The 26,054-nt window shown below is 38.4% G+C and overlaps 2 protein-coding genes and 1 long non-coding RNA gene across 14 annotated transcripts in view; 1 reads left to right on the top strand and 2 right to left on the bottom strand.

Annotated features, from left to right (window-relative positions):
• IL20RB (interleukin 20 receptor subunit beta) overlaps window positions 1-8,595 on the bottom strand; it is a 48,019-nt gene extending 39,424 nt beyond the window's left edge. For 2 of the 6 annotated variants that reach the window (XM_054482558.2, XM_054482561.2), the window contains exon 1: window positions 7,354-8,595. In XM_054482558.2, the coding sequence (XP_054338533.1) occupies window positions 7,354-7,441 (88 nt within the window). In that variant the 5' untranslated portion in view covers window positions 7,442-8,595. Of the gene's footprint in view, window positions 1-1,445; window positions 1,522-5,863; window positions 5,982-7,353 lie in introns of those variants that run through there. The other 4 variants (XM_054482557.2, XM_054482559.2, XM_054482562.2 and 1 more) reach the window with 2 other exon arrangements.
• Window positions 1-26,054, top strand: part of LOC129033677 (uncharacterized) — a 43,484-nt gene that overhangs the window by 10,580 nt on the left and 6,850 nt on the right. Inside the window, exon 2 of the long non-coding RNA XR_008501651.1 lies at window positions 10,747-10,807. This is a non-coding gene — a long non-coding RNA (uncharacterized LOC129033677). The remainder of the gene's footprint in view (window positions 1-10,746; window positions 10,808-26,054) is intronic.
• NCK1 (NCK adaptor protein 1) overlaps window positions 16,380-26,054 on the bottom strand; it is a 100,427-nt gene continuing 90,752 nt past the window's right edge. For all 7 annotated transcript variants that reach the window (XM_054482552.2, XM_054482554.2, XM_063662197.1 and 4 more), the window contains 2 exons: window positions 19,193-19,905; window positions 16,380-17,251 (listed from right to left, as the gene is read on the bottom strand). In XM_054482552.2, the coding sequence (XP_054338527.1) occupies window positions 17,057-17,251; window positions 19,193-19,905 (908 nt within the window). In that variant the 3' untranslated portion in view covers window positions 16,380-17,056. The remainder of the gene's footprint in view (window positions 17,252-19,192; window positions 19,906-26,054) is intronic.

The following is a 26,054-nucleotide window of genomic DNA, read 5'->3' as shown; positions in this document are numbered from 1 at the left end:
ATTGGCAGCAATGTGAATTGAATTGTATCTTAAGTGAAATAAGCCAGACACAAAAAGACAAATATCATATGTTCTCACTTATATGTGGGAGCTAAACGATTTTATTATACAGAGGTAGGGAGTGAAAAGACAGATAACAGAAACTGGGAAGAGTGAGTGGGTGGAAGTGGGGAGGATGAAGAGAAGTAGGTTAAATGGTAAAAACATACAGTTAGATAGAAGTGGCCGGGTGTGGTGGCTCGCACCTGTAATCCCAGCACTTCGGGAGGTCAAGGTGGGCAGATCACTTGAGGTCAGGAGTTCAAGACCAGCCTGGCCAACGTGGTGAAATCCCATCTCTACTAAAAATACAAAAATTAGCCGGGCGTGGTGGCACATGCCCATAGTCCCAGCTACTTGGGAGACTGAGGCAGGAGAATCACCAGAACCTGGGAGGCAGAGGTTGCAGTGAGCCAAGATGGTGCCATTGCACTCCAGCCTGGGCAACAGAGTGACACTCCGTCTCAAAAAAACAAAACAAAACATATAGTTAGAAGGAATAAATTCAACGCCTGATAGCAGAGTAGGGTTATCTATAGTCAACAAAAATGTATTGTACTCAGGTGATGACTCTCCTAAGTACCCTGACTTTATCACTATACATTATATACATGTAACAATATTTCACATTTACCCCATGGGAAATAAAGAAAATAGAAAATAAGGCCAGGCACAGTGTCTCACGCCTGTAATCCCAGCACTTTGGGAGGCCGAGGCGGGCGGATCACGAGGTCAGGAGATCAAGACCATCCTGGCTAACACAGTGAAACCCCATCTCTACTAAAAATACAAAAAATTAGCCTGGTGTGGTGGCACATGCCTGTAGTCCCAGCTACTGGGGAGGCTGAGGCAGGAGAATTGCTTGAACCTGGGAGGCGGAGGTTGCAGTGAGCTGAAATTGCACCACTGCACTCCAGCCTGGATGACAGAGCGAGACTCCATCTAAAAAAAAGAAAGGAAGGAAGGAAGGAAGGAAACAAAGAAACTAGAATAACTAAAACCATTTTAATTATAAAGTGAGAGGAACCGATCTATCCAATCCAAGACTTACAGTAATTAAAACTATGTATTTTTTAATTGGCAAAGGAATAGAACCAAGATCAATGAAACAGAATAGAGATTCCAGAAATAAATCCACACAAATGTGCTCAACTGCTTTTTGACAATTCCAGACAAAAGTAATCCTAAAATCCAATAGGCTTCTAGGCCCGGCATGGCAGCTCACACCTGTAATCCCAGAACTTTGGGAGGCTGAGGCAGGTGAATCACTTGAGCTCAGGAGTTCGAGACCAGCCTGGGCAATATGGCAAAACCCTATCTCTATAAAAAAATACAAAAATTAGCCAGGGGTGGTGGTCTTAGCTAATACAGTCCCAGCTACTTCAGAGGCTAAGGTGGAAAGTCACCTGAATCCAGGAGGTTGAGACCGCAGTGAGCTGTGATTGTGGCATTGCACTCTAGCCTGGGGTGACAGAGTGTGACCCTGTCTAAAAAAAAAAAAAAAAAAAACGCTTTAAACAAATAATACTGGAACAATCGGATATCTGCAGGCAAACAAACAAACAAACAAACAAAAACCTCAATCTAAACCTCACACCTTGTGCAAAAAAAATGTAAAATATAAAACTCTAAAACTTTTAGGGAAAAACAGGAGAAAATTTTCAGGGCTAGGCAAAAAGTTCTCAGATGTGACACCAAAAGCAAAATCCATAAAAGAAAAAAACATGATTTTAATTTTATCAAAATTAAAAACTTTTGCTATGCAAAAGCCCATGTTAAGAGGATGAGATGACAAGTTGCAAAGTGGAAAAAAAAATTGCAAACCACTATCTCACAAAGAACTAGTATCTAGAACACATAAAAAACTCTCAAAACTCAGCAGTAGAAAAATCAAACAATCCAATTTAAAAATAGGCAAAGGACATGAATAGACATTTCACCAAAGGGGATATATAGATGGCAAATAAGCACACTATGAGCTATTAGGGAAATCCAAATTAAAATCACAATGAGATAGCATTACACAGTTATCAGAATGGCTAAAAGTTTTTAAAGTTACAAAACCAAATGCTGGCAAGGATACAGAGCAAGTGGATCACTTATACATTGTTGGTAGGAATGTAAAATGATACTCTTTTTCAAAATAGTTTGGCAGTTTCTTGTAAAACTAAACATGTAGTTACTATATGATCTAGCAATTACACTCTTCGGCATTTATCTCAGAGAAATGAAAACTTTACATCACATAAGACCTGCACACAAATATTCATAGTCAAGCTGGAATCAGCTCAGATGTCCTTCAACAGATGAATGGTTAGACAAACTGTAGTACATTCATACCATAGAAGGGGGAAACAGATTCTCTAAAACCTCCATAAGGAATGTAGTCCTGCCCATATCTTGATGTTAGCTCAGTGAAATGATGAACAGATTAACTATATTTGGAAATAATTTCAGACTTTCAGAAGAGTTGCAAAATAATACAGAGAGCTCTCATATACTCTTCACTCAGCCCTACGTATATTAACCATAGCACAATTATAGAAAATTAAGATATTAATATTAATGCAATATTATTAACTAAGCTTCAGTATTTAATCAAATTTCATCAGTTTTTCCCCTAATGCTTTTTTTTTTTTGGGGCCAAAATCCAATTCAGGATTTTCATTTAGCTGTCATGTCTAGTTAGTCTCCCCCAAACTGTTTTCAGTTTGTCTTTGTCTTTTTTAATTATCTTGACTTTTTTTTTTTTTTTTTTTTTTTTTGAGATGGAGTCTTGCTCTGTTGCCAGACTGGAGTGCAGTGGCGCAATCTCAGCTCACTGCAACCTCTGCCTCCCAGGTTCAAGCGATTCTCCTGCCTCAGCCTCCCAAGTAGCTGGGACTACAGGCGCATGCCACCACACTTGGCTAATTTTTGTATTTTTAGTAAAGATGGGGTTTCACCATATTGGCCAGGATGGTCTCGATCTCCTGACCTTGTGATCCACCTGCCTTGTCCTCCAAATGTGCTGGGATTACAGGCATGAGCCACCACGCCTGGCCGACCTTGACATTTTTTAGGAGTACTGGTCAGTTGTTTTGTAGAACGTATCTCAGTTTGGTTTCGTCTGATATTTTCACGTGATTTGATTGAGGTTACAAATTTTTTCCAGACACTCACAGGGAGTACATGATATCAATACATCTTATTACTGGTGATGTTAACTGCCCTGATCACTTGGTTAAGAAAGTGTCTCTACTGTAAAGCTACCATTTTCCCCTGTATAGTTAATAAATACCTTGGGGGAGATGCTTTGAGACTGTGCAAATATTCCATTTCTCCTCAAATTTTCACCTATTAACATCTACTGATGGATATTTCTTGTAACAATTATTGCTGTGATATCCTAGTAGTGATATTTTATTTAATTGTACTTTTTCGTTAGGAAGAGCTGTTCCTTCTCCACCATTTATTTATTCAATTATTTATTTTTACTGATATGGACTCATGGATATTTTAATTTATTCTGTAAAGTCCAACACTATTGTTATTTTGTTATTCAAATTGTTCTAGCTTTTGGCCAGTGGGAACACTTTCAAGCTGCCTGTGCCCTTTTAACTTGTTCCCACCCGTTTTACTCATGTTATTTTTATTAATAGATTTTTAAATTTTTGGAATAATTTTAGATTTACAGAATAATTGTAGAGATAGTACACAGCATTCCTATATATCCTTCACCCAACTTCCCTGAATGCTAACATTTTATGTAACCATAATACATTTGTCAAAACTAAAAAGCCAATATTCGCACATTATCATTAACTAAACTCCAGACTTTATTTGAATTTCACTAGTTTTTCCACTAAGGTCTTTCTTCCATCCCAGGCTCCAATCCAGGATACTATGTTAACTGTTAACTTAGGCCCTCAACCTTTTTTAATCACTTCATTACTTACCACAAAATGCTCTTGTCTCATCTTGTTTTTTCCCTGCCCAGCCCTGGAATCAATCACTTCTCTAAGGAGCCCCACCCACATTGTTCTGAAAAAGTCCCAACATCCAGACAGCACCCTAGATTAACTCAGAATCTCTAGCTGTGAAGTCACGGAATTTAGCTTTTAAAAAGTTCCCCAGGTGATTCCAATGTGCATTTGAGGTTGGGAACCACAAATCTAGACTTTACTTCTGGTGGCTAAAGAATAGTTAAAATTTTGTTAAATTCCCAAATGCCAAAGACTTTAGTGTACTTCCCAGCAGGCTCTTAGGCTCCCTGAAGATAAGTTTTTAAAATCTCTCTAACCAGCACACATCCCAGAACCTGGTACATAAATGGTGTTAAAAGAATGAAAGTTGAACAAGTAAATTAAGCTTTGGCTTCCTTGGGGAAATTAGCCTAGGTCTAATTCTTTTCTTAATCCCTCATTCGTCTTTAAATTAGACCCTTTTTGCTGCTGAACACCTATTTCATAAAACCTTGAGTGAGTCAGTCCAAGGGAAGCAGCATGAAGGCTACCCACCATAAAGCCCTGGGGCAACCTTTCCAGGCAAAAATCTTTGCATCTCTTCTCTGAAGGACACTCAGTGGGCCTGATGTCCACTCCCTTTATTTGGATCCTCTTCTGCCACCTTTACCTCTATCAGCCTTTAAGGCTAATGCATTAGAAAAGGTAGCACCATCTTCTTTATTTCCTTTCCTTTGTCCCTCCTCCATTCTTCTACCTTGTTTTAATGTCTCAGCTTTTTCTGCAGAGATATATAAAGGGCACAGGCTCTGGAGCAGACCAAACCATCATCAAATCCCAATTCTTGCACTTACTAGATATAGGTACTTGGACAAATAACTGAACTTCTCTTAGTCTCTATCCCTAATGTGTGGAATGGGGATAACACCTAACTTGCAGGATTCATGTGAGAAGTCAAGATAACATTTTTGCTAACTGAAGGCACAATGTGTACTCAGAAATAGCAGTTGTGATTGTCATTGTTATTATTACTATTGGTAGCATAATCAGCTTTCTGAATCACACACTATTATTTGGGAGGGATAGGACAAGGCAAATGATTTCTACGAAAGACAGCCATGGCCGGTTGCGGTGGCTCATGCCTGTAATCCCAGCACTTTGGGAGGCCGAGGTGGGCAAATCACAAGGTCAAGAGATCGAGACTATCCTGGGCAACATGGTAAAACCTAGTCTTTACTAAAAATACAAAAATTAGCTGGGAGTGGTGGCGTGTGCCTGTAGTCCCAGCTACTCAGGAGGCTGAGGCAGGAGAATCACTTGAATCTGGGAGGTGGAGATTGCAGTGAGCAAAGATCGCACCACTGCATTCCAGCCTGGCGACAGAGCGAGACTCCGTCAAAAAAAAAAAAAAAAAAAAAAAAAGCCACAACTCTACCCATCTGTCCAGTGATCTAGTAACTAATAGAAGTTGATTTAGAATTTGCAGAATTCATCACAGGCACCTACACAATCCAGAGGAAATGGTCAAAACTGCATAAAGACAACCTCAGCTAAAGCAATTATCTACTGATACCACCATCTGTATAACCAACAGATAATAATAACTAACATTTGGGGGTGGGGAAAGGTTGAAGTCTTCAAAGCGCTTTTGTTTGTGTCATCTTATTTAACCCCTCATAACCTCAAAGTGGCTATTATGACCATTTCACAGGAAGGGAAACTGACATTACATGATTGAGTCCTGAGCTAGTGAGTGACAGAGCCAAAACTCACACACAGGTCTTTCTGGCTCTGACATCCTTGTGATTTCACCACTGAAGTTTTTTTGGTGTGTGTGTGTTTTCCATGTAAGTTTATAAGTGTCAGAAGTGCACACTCACCTCCAGATCTATTTAAAACAGGAGTTTTCAAGAAAAGACTTATAAGACTGGCGTCATTGAAGAAAATGTCAAGTCGAAAAATGCTGGGCTTTCCTCTTCTCATTCAGCCTCCTATCTTCTCGTTTCAGCTTAGTGGAGGGATGTTTTCTTGGCAACATTTCTGTTCCAACAACTAAATAACCAACAACTAACTAACCAAACAACCAGCATGCTTAGCCTGTGCTAGGGGATGTGGGGACAGCAGAAAAGATGCCCAGGCCCTGGCCTTCCAGGTCAGTGCTGGAAAGAGAAGTAACCACCTGAAGCTAAAGTACCTGGGGTCAAAGAAGAGAGGTCTTGGAAAGATGTAGAAGGAAAAACTGAAGATGGTGCTTCTGGTGGGAAATTATAACAATAAAGGCCAGGAGGAGGAAATGAAGGTATAATATGCTGACTGTTAAGCCAGCAGCTGCTTGTAGTCCATATTTGTTTTTAAGGAGTAGTGAGAAATAGAGTTAAATAAATATAGGGTGGGGCCTGAATATGCTGGGTGATGAGAGACAACAGAATTTGGACACCATGTGATGAACAACTGGGAGCTGTGAAGGTTTTTAAGCTAGGAAAGAACACCATAAATTTGATGTTTAAGCCAGTTCTACACCTTTGCAAATTGTCTTAGTACTGATTTGTTGCCTGATGTAAACTAACTAGAATAATTAAATTAGTTCTGTGTAAAACACACACACACACAGAGTGAGACAGACAGACAGAGAGAGACAGAGAGAGAGAGAGAGAGAGAGAAAGTACTCAAGGCTCCCATCAACACTGCAAAGTGCCTAATGTCTTGGAGTATCAAAATTAGAAGTTTCTCTTAAACATGATTTGACATGAACAAATATCAAAGGCGAAGGAGTTCCAATTTTAAGACAATAAAGCAGGTAGGTACAAGCAACCAGGAGTGGAGCAGAGAAAATTAGGTAATCTCACTGGCAGGAGAAATGTCCCAAACCAAATATTTTTTAGAATGCTATGGAGTACCTTTTCTTCAATGACCAGGAGAGAAATCCAATTTTTATAAGTCTTGTATCCAATGTTAAGCTCACAAATTGTCTTTTTATTCATGTGTATTTTGCTAGAATCTTTGTTTTAATTTGTTCTTATAGTTAACATCTCCAAGACACACACAGTAAGTCTGACAGAACTACGTTGCACTCTTTAAAACCAGACGATGAGATAAGTAACAAAGTGCACAGAGCTCTGCTTTTATTTATTTTGATGATTTCTCTTTCTAGATTGTTGTGTGGACATTAAGAAGAGAGATTTCCAAACAGAATGCAGGCCTTTTCTTTGGGATGTGGGAATAGAGGTTTAGGAGGTGATAAATCTTTTGTAAAACAGATATAAGATATTCCATACACATATTTCAACCCCAGGCCCTGGGAAAGTATTTTTTGCCTTCTTCACCTATATTCAAGGCTCAAACTATTGGATGTATTCTAATTCATACTTACCTGTGAGCAAACATGGAATCAATGCGTAGAAAAACCACATGAAAAGACTTGTCCAGATTTCTTCTAGAACCATTGTGAAAGTCTGCATTTGGTAGACTCAGTTTGACCTAGAACATTGTTTCTTTCCAAAATAAAGCATTCTGTCCATCTCAGCCATCTTTCTTCAGAATGCATATGTTGGAAGTGAGGTCTGAGTCGCAGCGAAGCCTGAATTGTTCTAGAGCCGGCCCAGGAAGCTCAGAAAGGGCGGGCTCGGAAGCACAACTCCTTTCTGCCCAAACCCAGATATTGCATCAGCAGGGAGTGGCCTAGGAGAGTTCCAGAGAAAACGTAACTTTGGGGAGCTTGAGAATCTGCCTATGAGCGATACCCGGACCACAGGCTCTGTCCTAGAGGACCCTGCACCTCCCTAAAAGCCAATGAGCAGGCAGGATTATCTCCCTCCCTCATTAAATAGCTGTCCTCTTCCAAGTTTCTCTCTGTGAGTTCATTCAAGCTGGGTACTGACTAGCTCTTTTTTTCTAATATGTACCCACTTCAGAAAAACTAGAGATATTTGAAAAAATTTAAAACACCTTTCTGAAAGTCAGGAGGGTAAAGAATAATATATAGCTTCATATATGCATGCATTTGCAAAAAGAAAAACTAAAAGAAGATATAAGAAATGAACAAGATTGGTTACCTTGGGGCAGAGAAAGTGGGAATTGGAAAGGTGGAAGAGAAAAACGGGAACAAGACCTTTTGACTGAATATCTTTGTATATCGTTTGATTACTGAGTCACATGAATGTATTACTGAAAAATTAAAACCAATTTCAATAGGTGGAAGAAAAACCTTATGATAGTATTTAGCCCTTTAAAATTTAGCCCTTGAAGGACTTTAACCACCCTAATGTGCAAATACAATAGTGGAATAAACATGGGTTCTAATGTATTTTGGTTCAAGTTTCAGAACTTATAATGTAACCTTGGGAAAGTTGGTCATTTATTTATTCATTCAAGAAACAGTCACTGAAGGCCTGCTATGTGCTAGTTCTTAGGAATTCAACAGTCCATTGCCTCAACAAGAATTTCCCAACTAGTGGAGAAGATGGACACGGGAATAATAATAAGTCAATTTTTAAAATGAAGGGACAGCAATATTCGTAAGGGAACATAGGATCACTAAAAAGAAACATCTAACCCAGTTTTTGGATCACAGAAAGCTTCCTGGAGGAGGTGACTCCAGGACTGGGTGTTAAACTCTGGAAAAAAAAAAATATATCAGCCAGGAATGTTTTTAGGAAACAAGAAGTTTGGTGCAACACGAGAACAAGGTTGAAATGGCGAGAAATAGGGCTTAATGGCAGACAGAAACAGGATTCTAGAGAGTTTTGAATGCCTTATTGAGGAGCTTGGAATTTATCCTGAGAGGAATGAAGGTCAAAGGAAGGGTTCAAAGCTCAAATATGACCATGTCATTCCCTGCATTTGAGCTTTAAAAAGTTTGTGACTACGGTGGAGAAAACAGCACAGGGGGCCAGATTGAAGGCTGGAGGGCCATGAGGGAGCTACGGTAGTGATCCAGGTGACAGATATTGTTGGCTTCCACTAGGTTTCTCATGTCTGTAGAGAGAAATGACCAAATTCAAAAGATAAAGAAGGTAGAACTGATAGCTCCTGGATATTGAGTGCATTAAGAGGGCTGGGGAGGAGGAGCCAAACATGACTTTCAGGTTCTGAGTTTGGGTAACTGGGTGGATGGCAGCACCTCAAGTGAAATAATGAAGTGGGTGGAGTGTGGTCAGGACAGGCAGGATTGGGGGTGCTATAGAAAAAGGCTGCAAATGTTCAGCTTGAGAAATTTGAACTTAGATGCTTATATGAGCAGGGGAGTCTCTAGTATATAAGCTTTGTCTCAGGTTGATTGGTGTCAACTTTTTAGTTGTGTTTCTTTAGGCAAGTCATTTAAACTATCTGCTTTACGGTTCTCATCTGAAAATTGGAAACAATTATAATAGTATCTGACTCAGGGCTGTTGTGAGGACTAAGTGAGACTTAGAACAGGATCTGGCACAAAATAAGTATACAATAAACATTGCTGTATATCTTTTTACCACACCATAGTCAAGAAAACTTGGTGCATATTTTCCTAATCCCAGCACTGTGAGTCAGTGGCCACATCTGTGCTTTGACCTCTGGTCACTAGCTGCTTGTACAGTCTCTCACTGCTCCTCTTAAGAGTGCTTCATACATGGCCTCAACATCTGTCCCCAATGTTACCTTTGTTCTCCATCTTGGCTTCCTGATTCCTCTCTCCTAAGTTCACTTCTGCTCACAGTTCCAGCATGTCAAAAGTTAACAATATAAGCCAATGTGTACTGGATATCTGTTATCTGCCAAGAATGTCCTGAAGGGTTTCTACACACTATATACATGTCCATATATTATACAACTTACAAGGTAAGATATGATTTGATTCTCCACTTTTCAGGTGAGAACACAGGGCTCAGGGAAATTAGCTTACTGTAGATCACAGAGCTAGTCAGGGATGGAAACAGGAATTCCAACTGAGGTCTGCATAACTCCAAGCTTTTTTCACTCACTTTAACTGCCTCCCAGTTAGCATCAAAGGAATGCTTCAATGTGTCTGAGGGACACAGAGGAGTGATCCAAGAGATCAGCAAAGGCTTTAGGGAACAGGTAGACCTCAATATGAAGTTCCGGATGTACCAACTGGATATGGGTAGGAGGGGAAGAGAGACACACTGTTCATCATTCCTTTTGGGAGAATGATATGAGCAAAGATGGAAAGGTAGAGGGGAATACAGACTGAATTAAGAAGATGAAAATGAAAGTAAACAGAAAATGGAGGAAAGAATAAGAATCATTTAGCTATGCTGTCGGAGAAAGAGTTGTTTACGAAACTTTGAAGTGTTACAATGGCTAGTTAGCTCCACCTGCTCATTGGTCCCTGTCAAGACACTCCTGTCCAGTACTACAATGCTCTGGCAAGACAGTACTGCCTGCCAATCCTTCATAAGCCATTGCACAGAGTCTGCCCTGGGCTCAGCACACCTCAAGGGGCACTGAGAGATAATGCCATCTGCCTGTCATATTTTTTGAACAATAATCCGTTTCAAGTCTGGGTCATGACCCAACAAGTAACTCAGACCACCCACCTCTGCCTGGGCTGTATCATTGGGTGAGGACTTCTGGAGGGCTGTGCCTCACCTGCTAGCCCCTAACATTCCTGGATAATCCCTGACCCTGATTTTGCCTTTCTCTTCTGGCTTTGAGGTGCCCCTCTATAGAAAGAGAAATTGTAATGTCTTGTCTATGCAACACGCACAACAAAACTATTCTCTATCCTGTTTCCTGCACTTCTCAAGTTAATTTCTGGTGCCTTCCACAGAGTTGGAGGGTCATCCATGTCAGAAGATAAACCGCTGGAAGAATAGACCTATTTCCTATAGGTAAGTACAGTTCAGAAATAGGATTTTTTTTTCGATTACACTATTTGCCACTTAAATCTCTGATATTTAATTATGGAAGGAAAAGCAAGCAGAGAAAAGGTTTTTATGAAAAGGTAGAGGCAGTGGGGAGGGATGGGAAGTTTTGTGGCCAAGGAAGAGAACCCTAAGCTCTCTGTGCCCTGCAGGGCCAGGACTAAAATTAAGGGAAGCACCTAGGGCGCAAAATCTGAAGCACTCACTCTTAGGGTTGTGCAAGTCCAGGATAGGCCCTGTGTCCTTGAATGAACTATGTGGTCAACTATCACATTCCAGTAATCTTCCTTTCCCCTACTTAACACAAAATAGTTCCTTCCCTTTGCATTAAGATTCTTAGATATCTATGTTCTGTGTTTTAGCACTTCTGACATTTAGTTGGAACTGTGTCTCAATTTTTTCTTTCTAGAAATAACACAGGGAATTTAAATAGCGGAATTCCACTTGTCTTAGACTCTTCTAATTCATGCTTCCACCAAGTCTGTTCCAGGTGGAATTTTTTTTTTTTTTTTCTAGATGGAGTTTTGCTCTTGTTGCCCAGGCTGGAGTGCAATGGCGTGATCTTGGCTCACCACAACCTCCACCTCCCGGGTTCAAGCAATTCTCCTGCCTCAGCCTCCCCAGTAGCTGGGATTACAAGCATGTGCCACCACGCCTGGCTAATTTTGTATTTTTAGTAGAGACGGTGTTTCTCCACATTGGTCAGGGTGGTCTTGAACTCCCGACCTCATGTGATCCCCCTGCCTCGGCCTCCCAGAGTGCTGGGATTACAGGCCTGAGTCACTGTGCTCGGCCCCAGGTAGAATTTCTACACACTTTTAGAATCTAATTTTCAGGGCTCCTGCATTCCTTTTTCACTTCTGAAATACTTCAGTTTTTCAATTTCCTCCCAAATGTTTATTGTCTGGTCATCAGGAATTTAACCTCCAGGGTTTCCTTAGAGTGTGCTCAATTAGAACCCTTAAGTCGGCCAAACTGTCCTCTTTCTGTAGTTATCTTTTTCTATCTGACATCCCCCCAAAAAACTCCTCTTAAAATGGAGAATCAGGGTTTATTCAGAATAGCCTTCTGTAGTTAAATGTTCCACATTTCAATAAAATACCATTTTAGTGAAATCAAAAATCTGAAAACCAGAAACAATGTAATAGTGAAGTTCCACATAATTTTCAAATGATTTTGGTTGCTGTATTTTATTCAGTCACTGGTCGTTCGTAGTCATCAGTGATTCTATTAAGTGGAGCACACAGTATACTCAAAGGTCAATTTTATCAGAGGCCTCTTTTTATCATCCTATATAAATTAACACCCTCACCCTCAATCTGTTCTATTTTAATTCAGAGCTCTTCTCCATTACGTATCACATCACTAAAATATAAGTTTTATAAAAACTTTGTCCATTTTCTTCACTGTTACATTGCTAGAACAGTCTCAGCTCAGCAATAAAATATTTGAGGTGAGTTGGTTGGATAAATTGATTATGAGTATCTCCAAAAGCTATTTAAACATAAAATTATATAGAGATGTAACAATTAAAAAAAAATTTTCATCTTGACATCATCACATGCCTTGATGAATTTGTTCTCTATAACATCCCCCTTGCCTATTAAGTCTAGAAAACATCAAGTTTGACATTACTTCTCCTACAGAAGCCATCCTTACTCAATGATTACTGTTTCTTTCAAAAGTACTCAAAAAATATCAATAACCATTCCTGTGTTTAGCCTAAAATAGACAACACTTAAGAGTCTCATTCTGGAATTCACCTTTTTGTCTCAGTAATTTCATGAAGGCTATCTGAAAAGTTTCTCCACAGTCTAAAGGTATAAATTATCTGAGAACAGAAATTTATTTAAAGCAACTACCTTAGAAATCTACTTTAACCCACCAGGAAATATTCTCAAAGACACTAATTTACAACATTTCCCTCTGTGAACAAGGTGGCTGATAGCTCAAACTCCTCCTCTGTTCAAAACCCCACCAAGCCTAACCTAGGTTCTACTCATTAAACAAATCTCAGCAAACTAGGTATGCTTTCAGATACAAGGTGCACCTCATCAGTAAACTAGAAATAAACAATTTCAGTTCCTAAGTCATTTGGTTTAGGTCATGTTACAGCAAGAAATTAGGGTGTGGGGGCATGCATATCATGCTGGTCAAGTGTTTAAAAGATAGCAGAGAATTGAGTCACAAAAACTTGCTAAACACTAACAGAACCAGCCTATCAGAATTGAGTAGCAAGCCAATGCTTCTAATAATGTTTCTCCAAAAACAGTAATTTGGCATTCTTTAAAAAAAGGGTAGTGTTCAAAACATAAGATAGCATCTATGCTATATTAAAAGTCCTTTAAGAAAAAAGTGACCTTGATTGTGAAGCCATTTGTAAAGTTAAATGTTCTATATAAATGCAAGATTATAAAGGACCCATTATCTTCTAGCAAAGTATTAAAATGGAAAACTTAGGTAGTACTGTAATGCCACACTCCTAATTTCTTGATTTGGACAATGTAACTGAGTGTTTCTGAAAAAAATGATAATTTCCAGATTCCAAACCCAAAACCTTCCATGTTATAGGAAAAATAGGGAGAGTAAACTGCATCTGGAGATCTCAACTAGGGGGATAAGGGTTGGGAGTGTGAAAGTTAATTATACAAATTGGGTAATTATTGTCATACCCAACCAAATCAGATTCAATGCGCTAAGGGGAAAAAGTACATGAAGGACATAGCAGCTGCTCCAAGAACTCAGTTTTCCACAAGCCCAGCTACTGAAACAACCTACTGTAAACCCTAAGACCAGTTTTACCTAGTAGCTACTGAAATGACCTGCTGTGACTCTAAGACTGGTTTTACCTATCACTGTCACACACCAATCAGAGCTTGCCACCTCCCAAAAACTTATCTAGAGCCAATGAGTTTTCTTTCAAAACATATGTAACATTTCTCTTTATAATAAAACTCCCAATCTTCTCTGTTCTTTGGACATACCAAAAACTACTGTCTGTGTATGTGCCCTGAATTACAACTCTTGCTTCCCAAATAAAACGTTTCAGAGATTCGTCTCTATTTATTTTGACTTGAAAGAAGACTTTATTATACTGTTTGAATTTTTTCACTATGTGCACTGGTGAAGATAAGGGGGCCATCCATACTAGATTCCAGCTGATTGTTGACTTGTGGGAATTCAACTCACGTTATTAGCTTCTCATTTTTAAAGGGAAACAAGAAGTCTGAATTTTATGTGAAACTCCCTAATTTTTAAATGTTGGCAATTAATTTTTTAAAGCACTCTGTGGGTTGAACAACATTTCTGTATAAGGCCACTGTGTTTAGATGTACCCTGAAGAAGGTACCCCAGCAACAAGGTGGGAGTGAAATTCAAACTTCTAGAGAAGGGCTGGGCCTGCCTAGAGAATTCTCACAAAGGTGCTACGGAGACTGTGACAACCCTACTTCTATGCAACCTCTGCATTATATGGTAGGACATTACAGCTGGAGATAATTTAAGTGCCATATTCTGCAAAAATGACCTTATTCTAACAACCCAAGTTGCCCATCTGCTAGGCCTATTTATTCTTCTAGTAATGGCAATAGATTGCATGAAGCCTATTTTGTTTAGCAGTATTGTCACTAATAGTGCAAGGTGCATGTGTTAACTGTATAGTGATATATGTGTAATATACATGTGTGAATATATATTCAGCTGAATCCTAAGGTTTTATGACTAAATAAGGGACACAATGGCATTTGTTTTTGTCCCAAAGCTTATATCATGTTCTAAAAAACCTTCTAAGATTTTGGGGAAGTTATTTGTAGAAGTGAGTTAGGCAGGGTTCCAACTGATACATGTATTTAAATTTGAAACTAGGCATTCTCCTCATGTGGAAGAAAACTTCTGTAATATTGCCCTTCCTAGGACTCTCCTCCTAGTCTAAAACCAAGCATACACAGAGTAGTGTGTCATGATACAGACACCAGGCTGGGAATAAAGAAACTTTGTTTCTTATACAAGTATTGTTACTATCTAGCTATGTAGATGTTTTCCGGGGTTCTTTCAGTTCTTAAAGTTACTTCAAGTATTATAAAAACAGTCACTGGTGTAAGCGTTGGGTTAAGACTTTTTAAAAATTGGTAAAATATTTAAGTACAAAATAAGTAGCTTCCAGCGAGGTTTTTATACCATAATAAGAGCACACAATAGATATTACTGGCACACATGGGTTATCTGGGAGCTCTACAGCTACAATAAACCTAATTATGGAACAGAAATTTGCATTCTGTTTCCAGTGCTACTACACTCCTACTTTCTCAAAAGTCTGCTCTATTAATATCAGCTCAGTGCAGTTTACTATGAATAGTTTATGTCTGTGATGCAAAGCATTAATTGTTCTCTTTTTACAAACATACATTTTTTTCATAAGGAAGACTGGGGAAAAACCCAGAAACATACAGAGAATAAAAGGAAAGCATCATCAAATATATGTTAAAAATTAAGATGATGTTTACTACTAGTCATCCTACAACAATTTAAACAGTTTTCCTCAATTTATATTCATTTGATTTTACAGTAAAGCATACATAATTTTTATTTCCATTAAAAACTTAACTACTAATAATTACCCTCAACAAAGAAGTACTGAGTTAGAAAAATAATAGAATATGAACTAAAATGTTTTAAAAGCAGATGTAATAGAGATGAAAATTTGTCTTAATTATATTTGGTCACTTCTGTTGCTTAGTGGGAGAAGCCATGGCTGCCACCCAGTGGCAACATAAGTCTTTAAATGATTTTAAGATTTAAATAATATTTAAAACATTGATAAAAAAAATTCACAAGTTACACAACTTCAATTTTACCATCAGTAATTCTGGTGTATTAGATATCTGTTTATAACACAGCAAAGAATTAAAACATCCATATGCTTAGGCAGCATTAGGGAATTTGTTGAAAGTATCATATGACATCCTACTCAGTTATGTGGCTTTAGTATTTTTCAGTTAAAATACTGATGGCTACTTTACTTAAATTTAAATCTGCAGAATAATAGGGGGACAAATTATGACCATAAAATACAACTGGTTTTCTTCTATAGCCTACAGAAGCAGATTGGCCTCTTATCCATACATGCAAATTCCTACTTGGTTAAAAAACAAATTAAAAAATTAAAAATAATATAATTTTCCCTAACCATGAGCACATTCTATTTTTTCCTCAGGTATACATCAGTTTTAGTGTCCCAATCAACAAAACTTAAAGCTGAAAAGAGGAAATAAAAATAGGTAATACCATTCCTGACAATTACTGATATTTAGTGAGGAGAAAAAAACAAGTATCTCACTGCTTCCTGTTTTTGCAAAACTTGGCCATAACTTATTTCCCACTGGCACAAATATAACATGTCCTAATACAAGATGCTCTGGTAAAATAATACAAGTGGGATTAAAAACAATAAATAACACTAGAGCATCTATTTACAGTTTGAAAAGCTAAATATCTCAGAGACTGTTTTGTTTTCTTGAATAACCAGATGAGGGAGAAGCACTGGAAAAAAAAACTAAGTGATTTTTATTTCCAACAGTTGTAAATTAAAATTGTACAACATGTTTTCTAATCTATGTCTCATGTGTCTTGCTGTACGACTGAAGACAATGAATGCATTTTTTAAAATTATGGCAGACACAATATACTTGGTATTTACAATGGCCTGTGACAAATATAATACCTGGAAATAATTTCTAATTTTCCATTTATTATTGCTATTTAGTCACAGAAAAGATTAACACTCTCCAAGAAATTTATTTTAGCATATGTCATATATAGATATAATAATTTTATATAATGAAAAACCATAACAGAACAGGGTGCCTTTACAAGGAAACAAAGGAAAGGCAATAAAGGATTTCTTCCATATAAAGATTCTGATATGCATTATTTGATTTTTGTTTACAAAATACAAAACTGTAATATTAGAAGCAAAGGGAAAACAGCAAAGAAAAAAACAATAAAACAGAAGGCCAAGGATAAGGAACTGTTCTATGCAGATGCACTGCATATACAGTATATATGTATGGGCTGAGTTATAATAAAAATACTTATTGTCAATTCTCATAGATTTAGAAACAACAATTTCCAATCAAGCACGACTGGACCCAACATTTTCTCAGTCTTCAATTACATGACAAATTACAGCTACACAGCAGTCGCTTCTGGTCAGCAGTATCATGATAAATGCTTGACAAGATATAATTTTTCTCCTTGTTCACTTGTAAAAATGGGTGCCTTTTTGTAATGTTCTACAAGTTCTTCCATGGTGCTGAATTTACGCTGCCCAATGCAGTAGACAGTCTCTTTTAGTTGGACTTTAAAATGCTTGTTTTTCCCTTGTGCTTTTAGTGATACTGAGAAATCATTTGGCTAAAAGAGAAAAAAAAATACATATAGTAAACATTTTGAAAGCCCTCTATCAGTATTTTTATATTAAACTAAAAGTTAAAATCTAAGCACTTAACTAAGTCCTAGGCACCATGGTAAATTATTTACATAGATTATCTCCTTTACTCTTCAAAACAAACCCTTTTTACAGATGTGAAAACTGAGTCTCAAAGAAGCTATTAATAACTTGGCCAATATCATCCATCTAGTTAACAACAGAGCCAGGATTCAAACCTGCGTAATCAAAAGTCTCTTAACACCCACAGCAAGTCCTTTAGTGAAATATTTGAAGAACAAGAGCTATCTTCTCTCCAGTCAGAGAAACACATGAGAAAGTCTAAGATACCCACCCAACCCCTTTTCAAGGTGTAGCTAACAGTAGCTGTCTTAGAGATAACATGCTTAATTCCCAAAATTGAAGAACACACAAATGAGAATTAATCTAAACTTTAAGGAGAGGCCACAAACTCAAATGCCTACAAGAGCCAAAAGAATAATGTAAACAAGTGTCAGAGTGGAAAGGTAGATGGGCAGAGGAAATGACAGTGTATCATCAATCTAAACAAGTGGTGACTTCTCAGCTGTGATTGTTGCCTTGCAGGAACCGGGTCTCAATGTTGGTAGTTCTTCCAATTTTAAATGGTCTAAAGTCTGAATTTTTATAATACATATCCTAATATTTAAATATCAGCAATGAATTTAAATGTTTAAAAAACACTGTGAAGGCTAAACAAAATATGCCTACTTGAGACCTCTAACCTTAAAAAGTATACTGCTAAAAATAATGGTATATATTGTATTTTGTCTAATATCTATACCCAGTTACCCACAAGAAAATACATACAATTCTTTATTCAAGCTATCTTCTTTTTAATTAGTTTTTTGTTGTTGTTGTTGTTGTTGTTACAGTCTATATCAACCCCCAAAGCCTCTTTTTCTACAGTTACTCCCAAAGTTTCAAACAGTGAGCCAGATCAGGCAACTAACAGAAAATGGATGTCATCACTCTTCCCTACTGCCAACCAACTGCTTTTCTGAGGGATTAGGCACAGGCCCCATTTTCCTGAACTTCACATCAGGAAGTTCAATTAATCTCTCTCCCCACCACACCCCACTTCCACACATTTTCTTTCAAAATTTTGTGCAATTACACATTCCCTTTTGTACAAATATACTCACACAAAGCCAAGATTAATCATGATTTAATAAATGGAAAAGTAGTGATATCTTTCATCAAGGAAAAAGAAAGGCCATTTTTAAAGAAAATGAGTGTCATCAAATTCTAATATCCTAAAGCAGTATCTAAAAGAGACCATGAAACCATATTATTTTTCAAGTTTTATGGTTTTATAGTTTTATTGTTTACTAGTATTGCAATATAATTTACCTTTTATTGCAAATGCATTTCAAACACTGTTAAAACAGGTTTTTTGAGGTTATAATAAAAGTGTATTCCAATTCCCAAGTAACCAATTTATGAAGAAACTTAATATCAATTTTTTAAATTCAGGGATTTCCTATGTCATAAGGACTACAGTGACTATCTTCTTACACATTGCATCCAATAGCAATTTTTTAAATGTTTCCCAATTTAATCTATAGTATTATTCTACTCTCAATGAAGAAGCCAGTGTTCCATTTTCTCCATTTAGTTTAATGCAACAGAAAATATATCAGGAATGCAAAATCAACACAACTAGACAAGACCAAATAATTCAGTGTGTAGCAACACTGCCACAGCTCTCTTTTATTCAAAATAGATAGCTAGAAAGAATGCCGACTTTAGCTTTGTAACATTTATGCTTATGTTACGTCCCAGCTTGTTACCTGGTTTACCTTAGGGAAGCCACTTAACCTATTTCTCTCTTTTTTTTTTTAAATACCCAGAGCTCTATTTGTATTTACCTCCGAAAATCAACTTACCGAAGATTCACTATCACGAATGAGGAAATCCCCTTCATGTCCTCTTTCATTTAATGCCATTTCTGCTTGATGCCTGGTGACTTTGCCATAATACCAAGGATTGCCAGCAAACTTTCCAGTGAGTGAAGGCCTAATGTAATCACACTGTGGAGGTGATGGTTCCAAACCTGAGGTTAATGGATTATTCTGCATAACAGTAACATAGTTTTTTGGTACTAGACCAACCATACCATTGATCTTCCTGCATTTCCACCACTCTGGGTCATTTTCAGGTTTTTCAATAACATCCATTATATCTCCTTTCTCGAAATTAAGTTCTTCATCATTAGATGAGCTGAATGGGTAAAGAGCCTGTACCACATGCAACACTTGCCCAGTATTTAGGTTATTGACGACTGCTGCTAATTTCTCTGACAGAGAACCCACATGGTCGCCCAAAGGACTGTCACCTTCTTCAGTTACATAGTTTGAAGGGAACCATCCAACTTGTCCATTGTAGCTACCACGCCACCACCCATCACTGCATTTCTCCATGACGATCACCTTTGTCCCCTTTATCAATGATAATTCATCCTCTCTCTCAGCCATGTAGTTAAATTTCACATAAGCGGGCATGTTGAGGTCATAGAGACGTTCCCCTGGGTCAACAAAACTATCATCAGCAGGAGATGCAGAATCTGGCACACTAGGTTTTCTTTTCACTTTTCCAATGCCTGTTGAAATTAAAAAGGGCCATAAGAGGAGAATATAAAAAAATGATTACCAAAAGAACGAACTTATTCATTATTAAAAAGAGATCTTCAACTCTATATAGATCTTTAAAGCCTTAACATAACAAATTTCTATATAGTTAAAAATCATCTTTTTGGAAATAAGATGCAAATTTTCTTTTTCTTAACCAAATAAATATTTAATTTCAGTTATTATATGACAGTTCACCATCTTTTCTCTTGTCAAAGGCCCTGAAATAACTATATAACATAATTATAAAGTTGTCCTAAATTAATGGATTCCCTCTTAAATGTAAATATAGATTTCTTTCATAGCTACAATCTAAGTACACAAAGGCTCCACCATACCCATACTCTTCTTGTCTTAGTTTAAGCAAGCTAGAGTCTACAATAAGCTGTATAAAAATAAAATTATTTCTATCTTAAATCAGAATATGATATGCAATATAAAATTGCAGTTATGTCTGGCTAATCTTCCCATTTGCTTTCTTGGTTCCCAGACCCAGGTAGCTCTATTTACCTCATATGTTTATTTTAAAATATTATTTGTTTTTCTCCCCTTACCCCAGTCACATGTAACCTCCACAAGGGCAGGGAGTTTTGTTTGTTTACAGATAGAATCCCAAGGATCTTGTACAGTGCTTAGTACACAGTAAATGCTTAATACATATGTGTTGAAAGAAATGAGAAAATCACCAAATGGTACTATCAATACAAATGTACGCTACATCAACTTCAGTCAGGCATTTTCACTGCTGCCCATTTCTTAGCATGTGATTTTATGTTCTACTTTACCTAGAAAACTGAGGCTTCCCTAGGTAAAACTTCTCAAATTCCTTTTGTCTCAAAACTCTCATTATCCTCGCTCTCGTTCTTCACTCAAGTCTCCAAATCCTGATCCTTCTAGGATCTTAATACTATCCTTCCTGACTCTCTTGGGACTCAACATCCTTGTTTTCCCTCCTATTTAGTCCCTTCAATTGTCTAAAAACACACTCGTATCTTTTCTACTCCAAAATGAAGTTACTTTAACTCTGCTACAACTTTTAAACTGTAACATTTTAGTAATTTATTTATTTTTTCTCTAACTGGTCCAATTTTCCCATGGAATAAACTATACCACTCTTTTAAAAGTTGTCTTTCCCGGCTGAGCAAGGTGGCTCATGCCAGTAATCCCAGCATTTTGGGAGGCTGAGGCGGGCAGATCACAAGGTCAAGAGATCGAGACCATCCTGGCCAAACATGGTGAAACCCCGTCTCTACTAAAAATACAAAAATTAGCTGGGTGTGGTGGTGGGCACCTGTAGTCCCAGCTACTCAGGAGGCGGAGGCAGGAGAATCGTTTGAACCCGGAAGGCGGAGGTTGCAGTGAGCCAAGATCACGTCACTACACTCCAGCCTGGCGACAGAGCAAGACTCTGTCTCAAAAAAAAAAAAAAGTTGTTTTTCCTTTTCCCTCAACTTTTTCACCACTCACACTCCCAACTCTTTATTATCTGATCCTTCGTCTCCAACATTCTAACAAAACTACTCAATTAAAACCATTCTTATGAATACCATTCTTATGTCATCTCTCCTTACCGTCAAATCAGTAACTTTTAAAGTCCTCAGCCTTCTCAAACTCTATATGCAGCAACCAGGATCACAGCCCACTCTCTCCATTATGTTTTCTCCTTCTTTGACTTCCCTGAATTTCTTATTTTCCCTCCCGACCTGTTTACATATTCTTGTTTACCTCTGTCTGGGCTCCTCTAACCTTGTTATTGTAACACTGCATTGTACTTGTTTACTTGTCTGTCTTCCTCAATGTGAGTGAACTTCCTGAGGGCAGAAAACGAGATCTTATTCCTTTCTATCTCCAATGCTTAGCAGTACATACATCAGTAGTAGGAACAAAGGAAAAACAAAATTATGTATTCAGCAGTCAGCAAACATGCTGAATGAATAAATGAAGAATTCCTTAGCTGAAGGTGTTTCACAAGATGCCATACTTGACCTTCCTCTCTATTCCAAGGAAATCATACACTTTCATTTTCTATAATTTCTGTGCAGAAGGTTCCCAGATCTCTTTGCAGCTCTAAGACCTTTCTGGAATTCGGGCATTACAATTCCAACTGTCATTAGACACCCACAGATTGTGCCATCAGTACCTCAAACCCAACACTCATGTACAAATAAAAATAATCCAGTCTATACGCCTAAATCAACTTCTTCCTTCCTAATTTTCTTACTTCTGGTTAATGACAGCCTTCTGAGAAATCCCTACATTTGGGGTGATACCACCAAAAATGGTAGAGTAAGGAACTCCAAGGCACTGTCCCTGCAAAAAGCAATGAATGCAATTAATGAGCTGGTAAATACTGTCAGACTCAACTTTTGCAGAACTCTGGAATCTACTAAAAAAAACTTATAAAATCTAAGGCAAGACTTGGTGAAGAAAGAAGTTGCTTCTTTGTGGTAAAGAGAGTGCTATCACATCCTAAGTTGCTTGCCCACCATCCCCCACACCCCAAGTCAGTGATGGCTGTGTGGATAGTAACCTGCACTCCTAATGCCAGAGGAAGCAATACAGATCTCATTCTTAAACAATTGTGATTGTGGGTTTCAACTTGTCTGGCAGCTCCCTGAAGGACCTGAGCAATGGCTTGCCTTGGCTTTGCCTGACTTGGATCATTCCCAGGCATAGGGAGTCTTCCCGGGTGGTTTTGGCAAAAATCATTTAATGGATGCAGCAGCCTGGGGCAAGGGACAACAACTGGGACAAGGAACAGACAGATGGAAAAGCCTGGACAGAAAGGGGATGGGAAAGAATATACATGGGGTAATAAGGGGTGGGTATACCAATCAAGAAGGACATGCACATGGCCAGGGCTGGATGCACACTCAGGAAAGGCCCAAGAAGACCCTAAGCTTTCACCCTGGCTGATCTTCAGGCTTTGAGCAAACAGTAAGCAAAGGCTAAGGCAGAATTATAAATGGCGTCGCTAAGTGGTCAAAGACTGCTCCAACATAAAGCCATCTGTAAATATGGGGAGAGGTTTTTTTTTCGTTTTTTTTTTTTCTTTTGGCTCCAGGTGTTTAACGAAACTCTGTTAAAACCCTAGCTGATTACTAAGCAAATGGAGTAGACTTCAGCGGCCCCATATGACCAGGAATATAGAGCTTATAAAAATAGTTTAGTAAAGTCACTAAACAAGCAAACAACAACCACTCACAATAAGCAGCAGTAATAAGCCCTGGGGAGGGGATAGAATCTGATCTGATGCTGAAAGCAAAAGAGCCAACAAAGAATTCTATATTTAGCAAAACTGTCCTTCAAAAATGAAGGAGAACATAAGACATTCCCCGATAAACAAAAACTAAAGGAATTCATCACTACCAGACCTGTGCTAAGAAATGCTAAAGAAAGGCTGGGCACAGTGGCTCACACCTGTAATCCCAGCACTTTGGGAGACAGAGGTGGGTGGATCACGAGGTCAGGAGATCGAGACCAGCCTGGCCAACATGGTGAAACCCTGTCTCTACTAAAAATACAAAAAATTAGCCAGGCGTGGTGGCATGCGCCTGTAGTCCCAGCTACTTGGGAAGCTGAGGCAGGAGAATTGCTTGAACCCGGGAGGTGGAGGTTGTAGTGAGCCAAGACCGCACCACTGTACTCCAGCCTGGGAGACAGAGCAAGACTCTGTCTCAAAAAAGAAATGCTGAAGAGAATCCTCCAGGCTAAAATGAAAAAACACTGGACAGTAATTTGAAGTCATATGAAGAAATAAAGAGCAATGGTAAAGGTAGCCACATAAGTAAATATAAAAGTCAGTAGTATTGCAGTTTTTTTAATAAATTCTCCTTTTCTTTCCTACATAATTTAAAATACAAATGCATAAAACAAAAATTTCAATTCTAGGTTAATGGGCATATATTTTAATATGTAAAGATGTAATATACAAAGATGGAGCTGCAAAGGAGCAGAGTTATGCATAGTACTGAAACTAAGTTGGTATTAATTCAAACATGATTGTTAAAAACCTAAGATGTTAATCCCCAGGGTAACCACTAAGGAAAAACAAAAATACAGAAAGAGAAACGAGAAGGGTAATAAAACAATGTATCAGAAAAAATAGTCCAGTCACAGAGGCTCACACCTGTAATTCCAGCACTTTGGGAGGCCAAGGTGGGCGGATCACTCTAGGTCAGAAGTTCAAGATCAGCCTGGCCAACATGCTGAGACCTCGTCTCTACCAAAAAAATACCAAAAAATTAGCCAGGCATCGTGGCATGCACCTGTAGTCCCAGCTACTCGAGAGGCTGATGCGTAAGTGTCGCTTGAACCTGGGAGGCAGAGGTTGCAGTGAGTAGATATTCCACCACTGCACTCCAGCCTGGGTGACAGAGTGAGACCCTGACCCCCACCCTCCAAAAAAAAAAAAAGAAGAAAAATAAATCACAAAAGAAGACAGTAATAGAAGAATTGAAAGAAAAAAAAGTAAATGAAAACAGCAAAATAGCAGAAATCCTTCCTTATCAGATATTACTTTAAATGTAAATAGATTAAAAATAACATGATGCAACTGTTATCTGCAAGACACTCACTTTTAGATCCAAACAAAGATGCAAATAGGTTTGAAAATGAAAGGATGGAAGAAGATATCCCATGTAAAGGATAACTAAGGAGTGGGGTGGCTATATAAATATCACACATCATAGGCCGGGCGCGGTGTCTCATGCCTGTAATCCCAGCACTTTAGGAAGCCGAGGCGGGTGGATCACTTGAGCTCAGGAGTTCAAGACCAGCCTGGCCAACATGGTGAAACCCCATCTCTACCAAAAATACAAAAATTAGTCAGGCATGATGGCAGGTGCCTGTAATCCCAGCTACTCGGGAGGCTGAGACAGAAGAATCGCTTGAACCTGGGAGGCGGAGGTTGCAGTGAGCCGAGGTCATGCCACTGCACTCCAGCCTGGGCAACAGAGCAAGACTGTCTAAAAATAAATAAATATATATCACACAACACAGACTTAAAGACAAAGGACAGTATATATTGATAAAAGAATCAGTCCATCAAGAAGTGTAACAGTTACAAATATATGCATACCTAACAAGAGAGCCTCAAGGCATATAAAGCAAAAAATGACAGAATTGAGGGAGAAAAATAGTTCAATATACTTGGAGACATCAATACCCCACTTTCTGCAAGGGACAGAACTAAATGAAAAATCATTAAGGAAATAGAGGCCTTGAGCAGTACTATAAACCAACTAGACCTAATAGACATATAGAGAATATCCCATCAAACAAAAGCAGAATATAGTACACATTTTTCTCAAGTGTACATGGAATATTCTGCAAGATAGACCATATATTAGGACACAAAACAAGGCTCAAGAGGCCAGGCACAGTGGCTCAAGCCTGTAATTCCAACACTTTGGGAGTCTAAGGTGGGGGGATCACTTGAGCCCAGGAGTCTGACAGCAGCCTGGGCAAGATGGTGAGACCTTGTCTCTACAAAAATAAAAAATAAAATAAAATAATTAGCCAGGTGTGGTGGTGCATACCTGTAGTTCCAGCTACTCAGGAGGCTGAGTTGGGAGGACTGCTTGAACCCAGGAGTTCAAAGGCTACAGTGAGCCATGATCATGCTACTGCACTCCAGCCTAGGTAACAAAGAGAGACCCTGTCTCTATTAAAAAAAAAAAAAAAAAAAAAAGCCTCAATAAATTTGAGATTGAAGTCATACAAAATATCTTTTCTGACCACAATGGAATGAACCCAGAAGTCAATAACAGAAAGGAAAACTGGAAAATTAACAAGTGTGTGGCAACTAACACTCTCTTAAACTAATAGGTCACCAAGAAATTTCACAAGATTAGACACTACTGTGAGACAAATGAAAATGAAAACACAACATACAAAAACCTGTGGGAGGCAGCAAAGGCAATGCTCAGAGGGAAATTTATAGCCCTAAAAGCTTGCATAAAAAAGAAGAAAGACCCCCCTCCCCCCTCCCTTCTTCGGTCTCCCTCTCCCTTCTTTTTTCGGTCTCCCTCTGTTGCCAAAGCTGGACTGTACTGCGGTGATCTCAGCTCACTGCAACCTCCCTGCCTCGGGCTCCTGTGATTCTCCTGCGATTCTCCTG

This window comes from Pongo pygmaeus, chromosome 2 (assembly GCF_028885625.2).
Source record: "Pongo pygmaeus isolate AG05252 chromosome 2, NHGRI_mPonPyg2-v2.0_pri, whole genome shotgun sequence".
Taxonomy (NCBI): domain Eukaryota; kingdom Metazoa; phylum Chordata; class Mammalia; order Primates; family Hominidae; genus Pongo; species Pongo pygmaeus.
The sequence above is the reverse complement of the archived record's forward strand: the minus strand, read 5'-3'. Positions and strand labels throughout refer to the sequence as shown.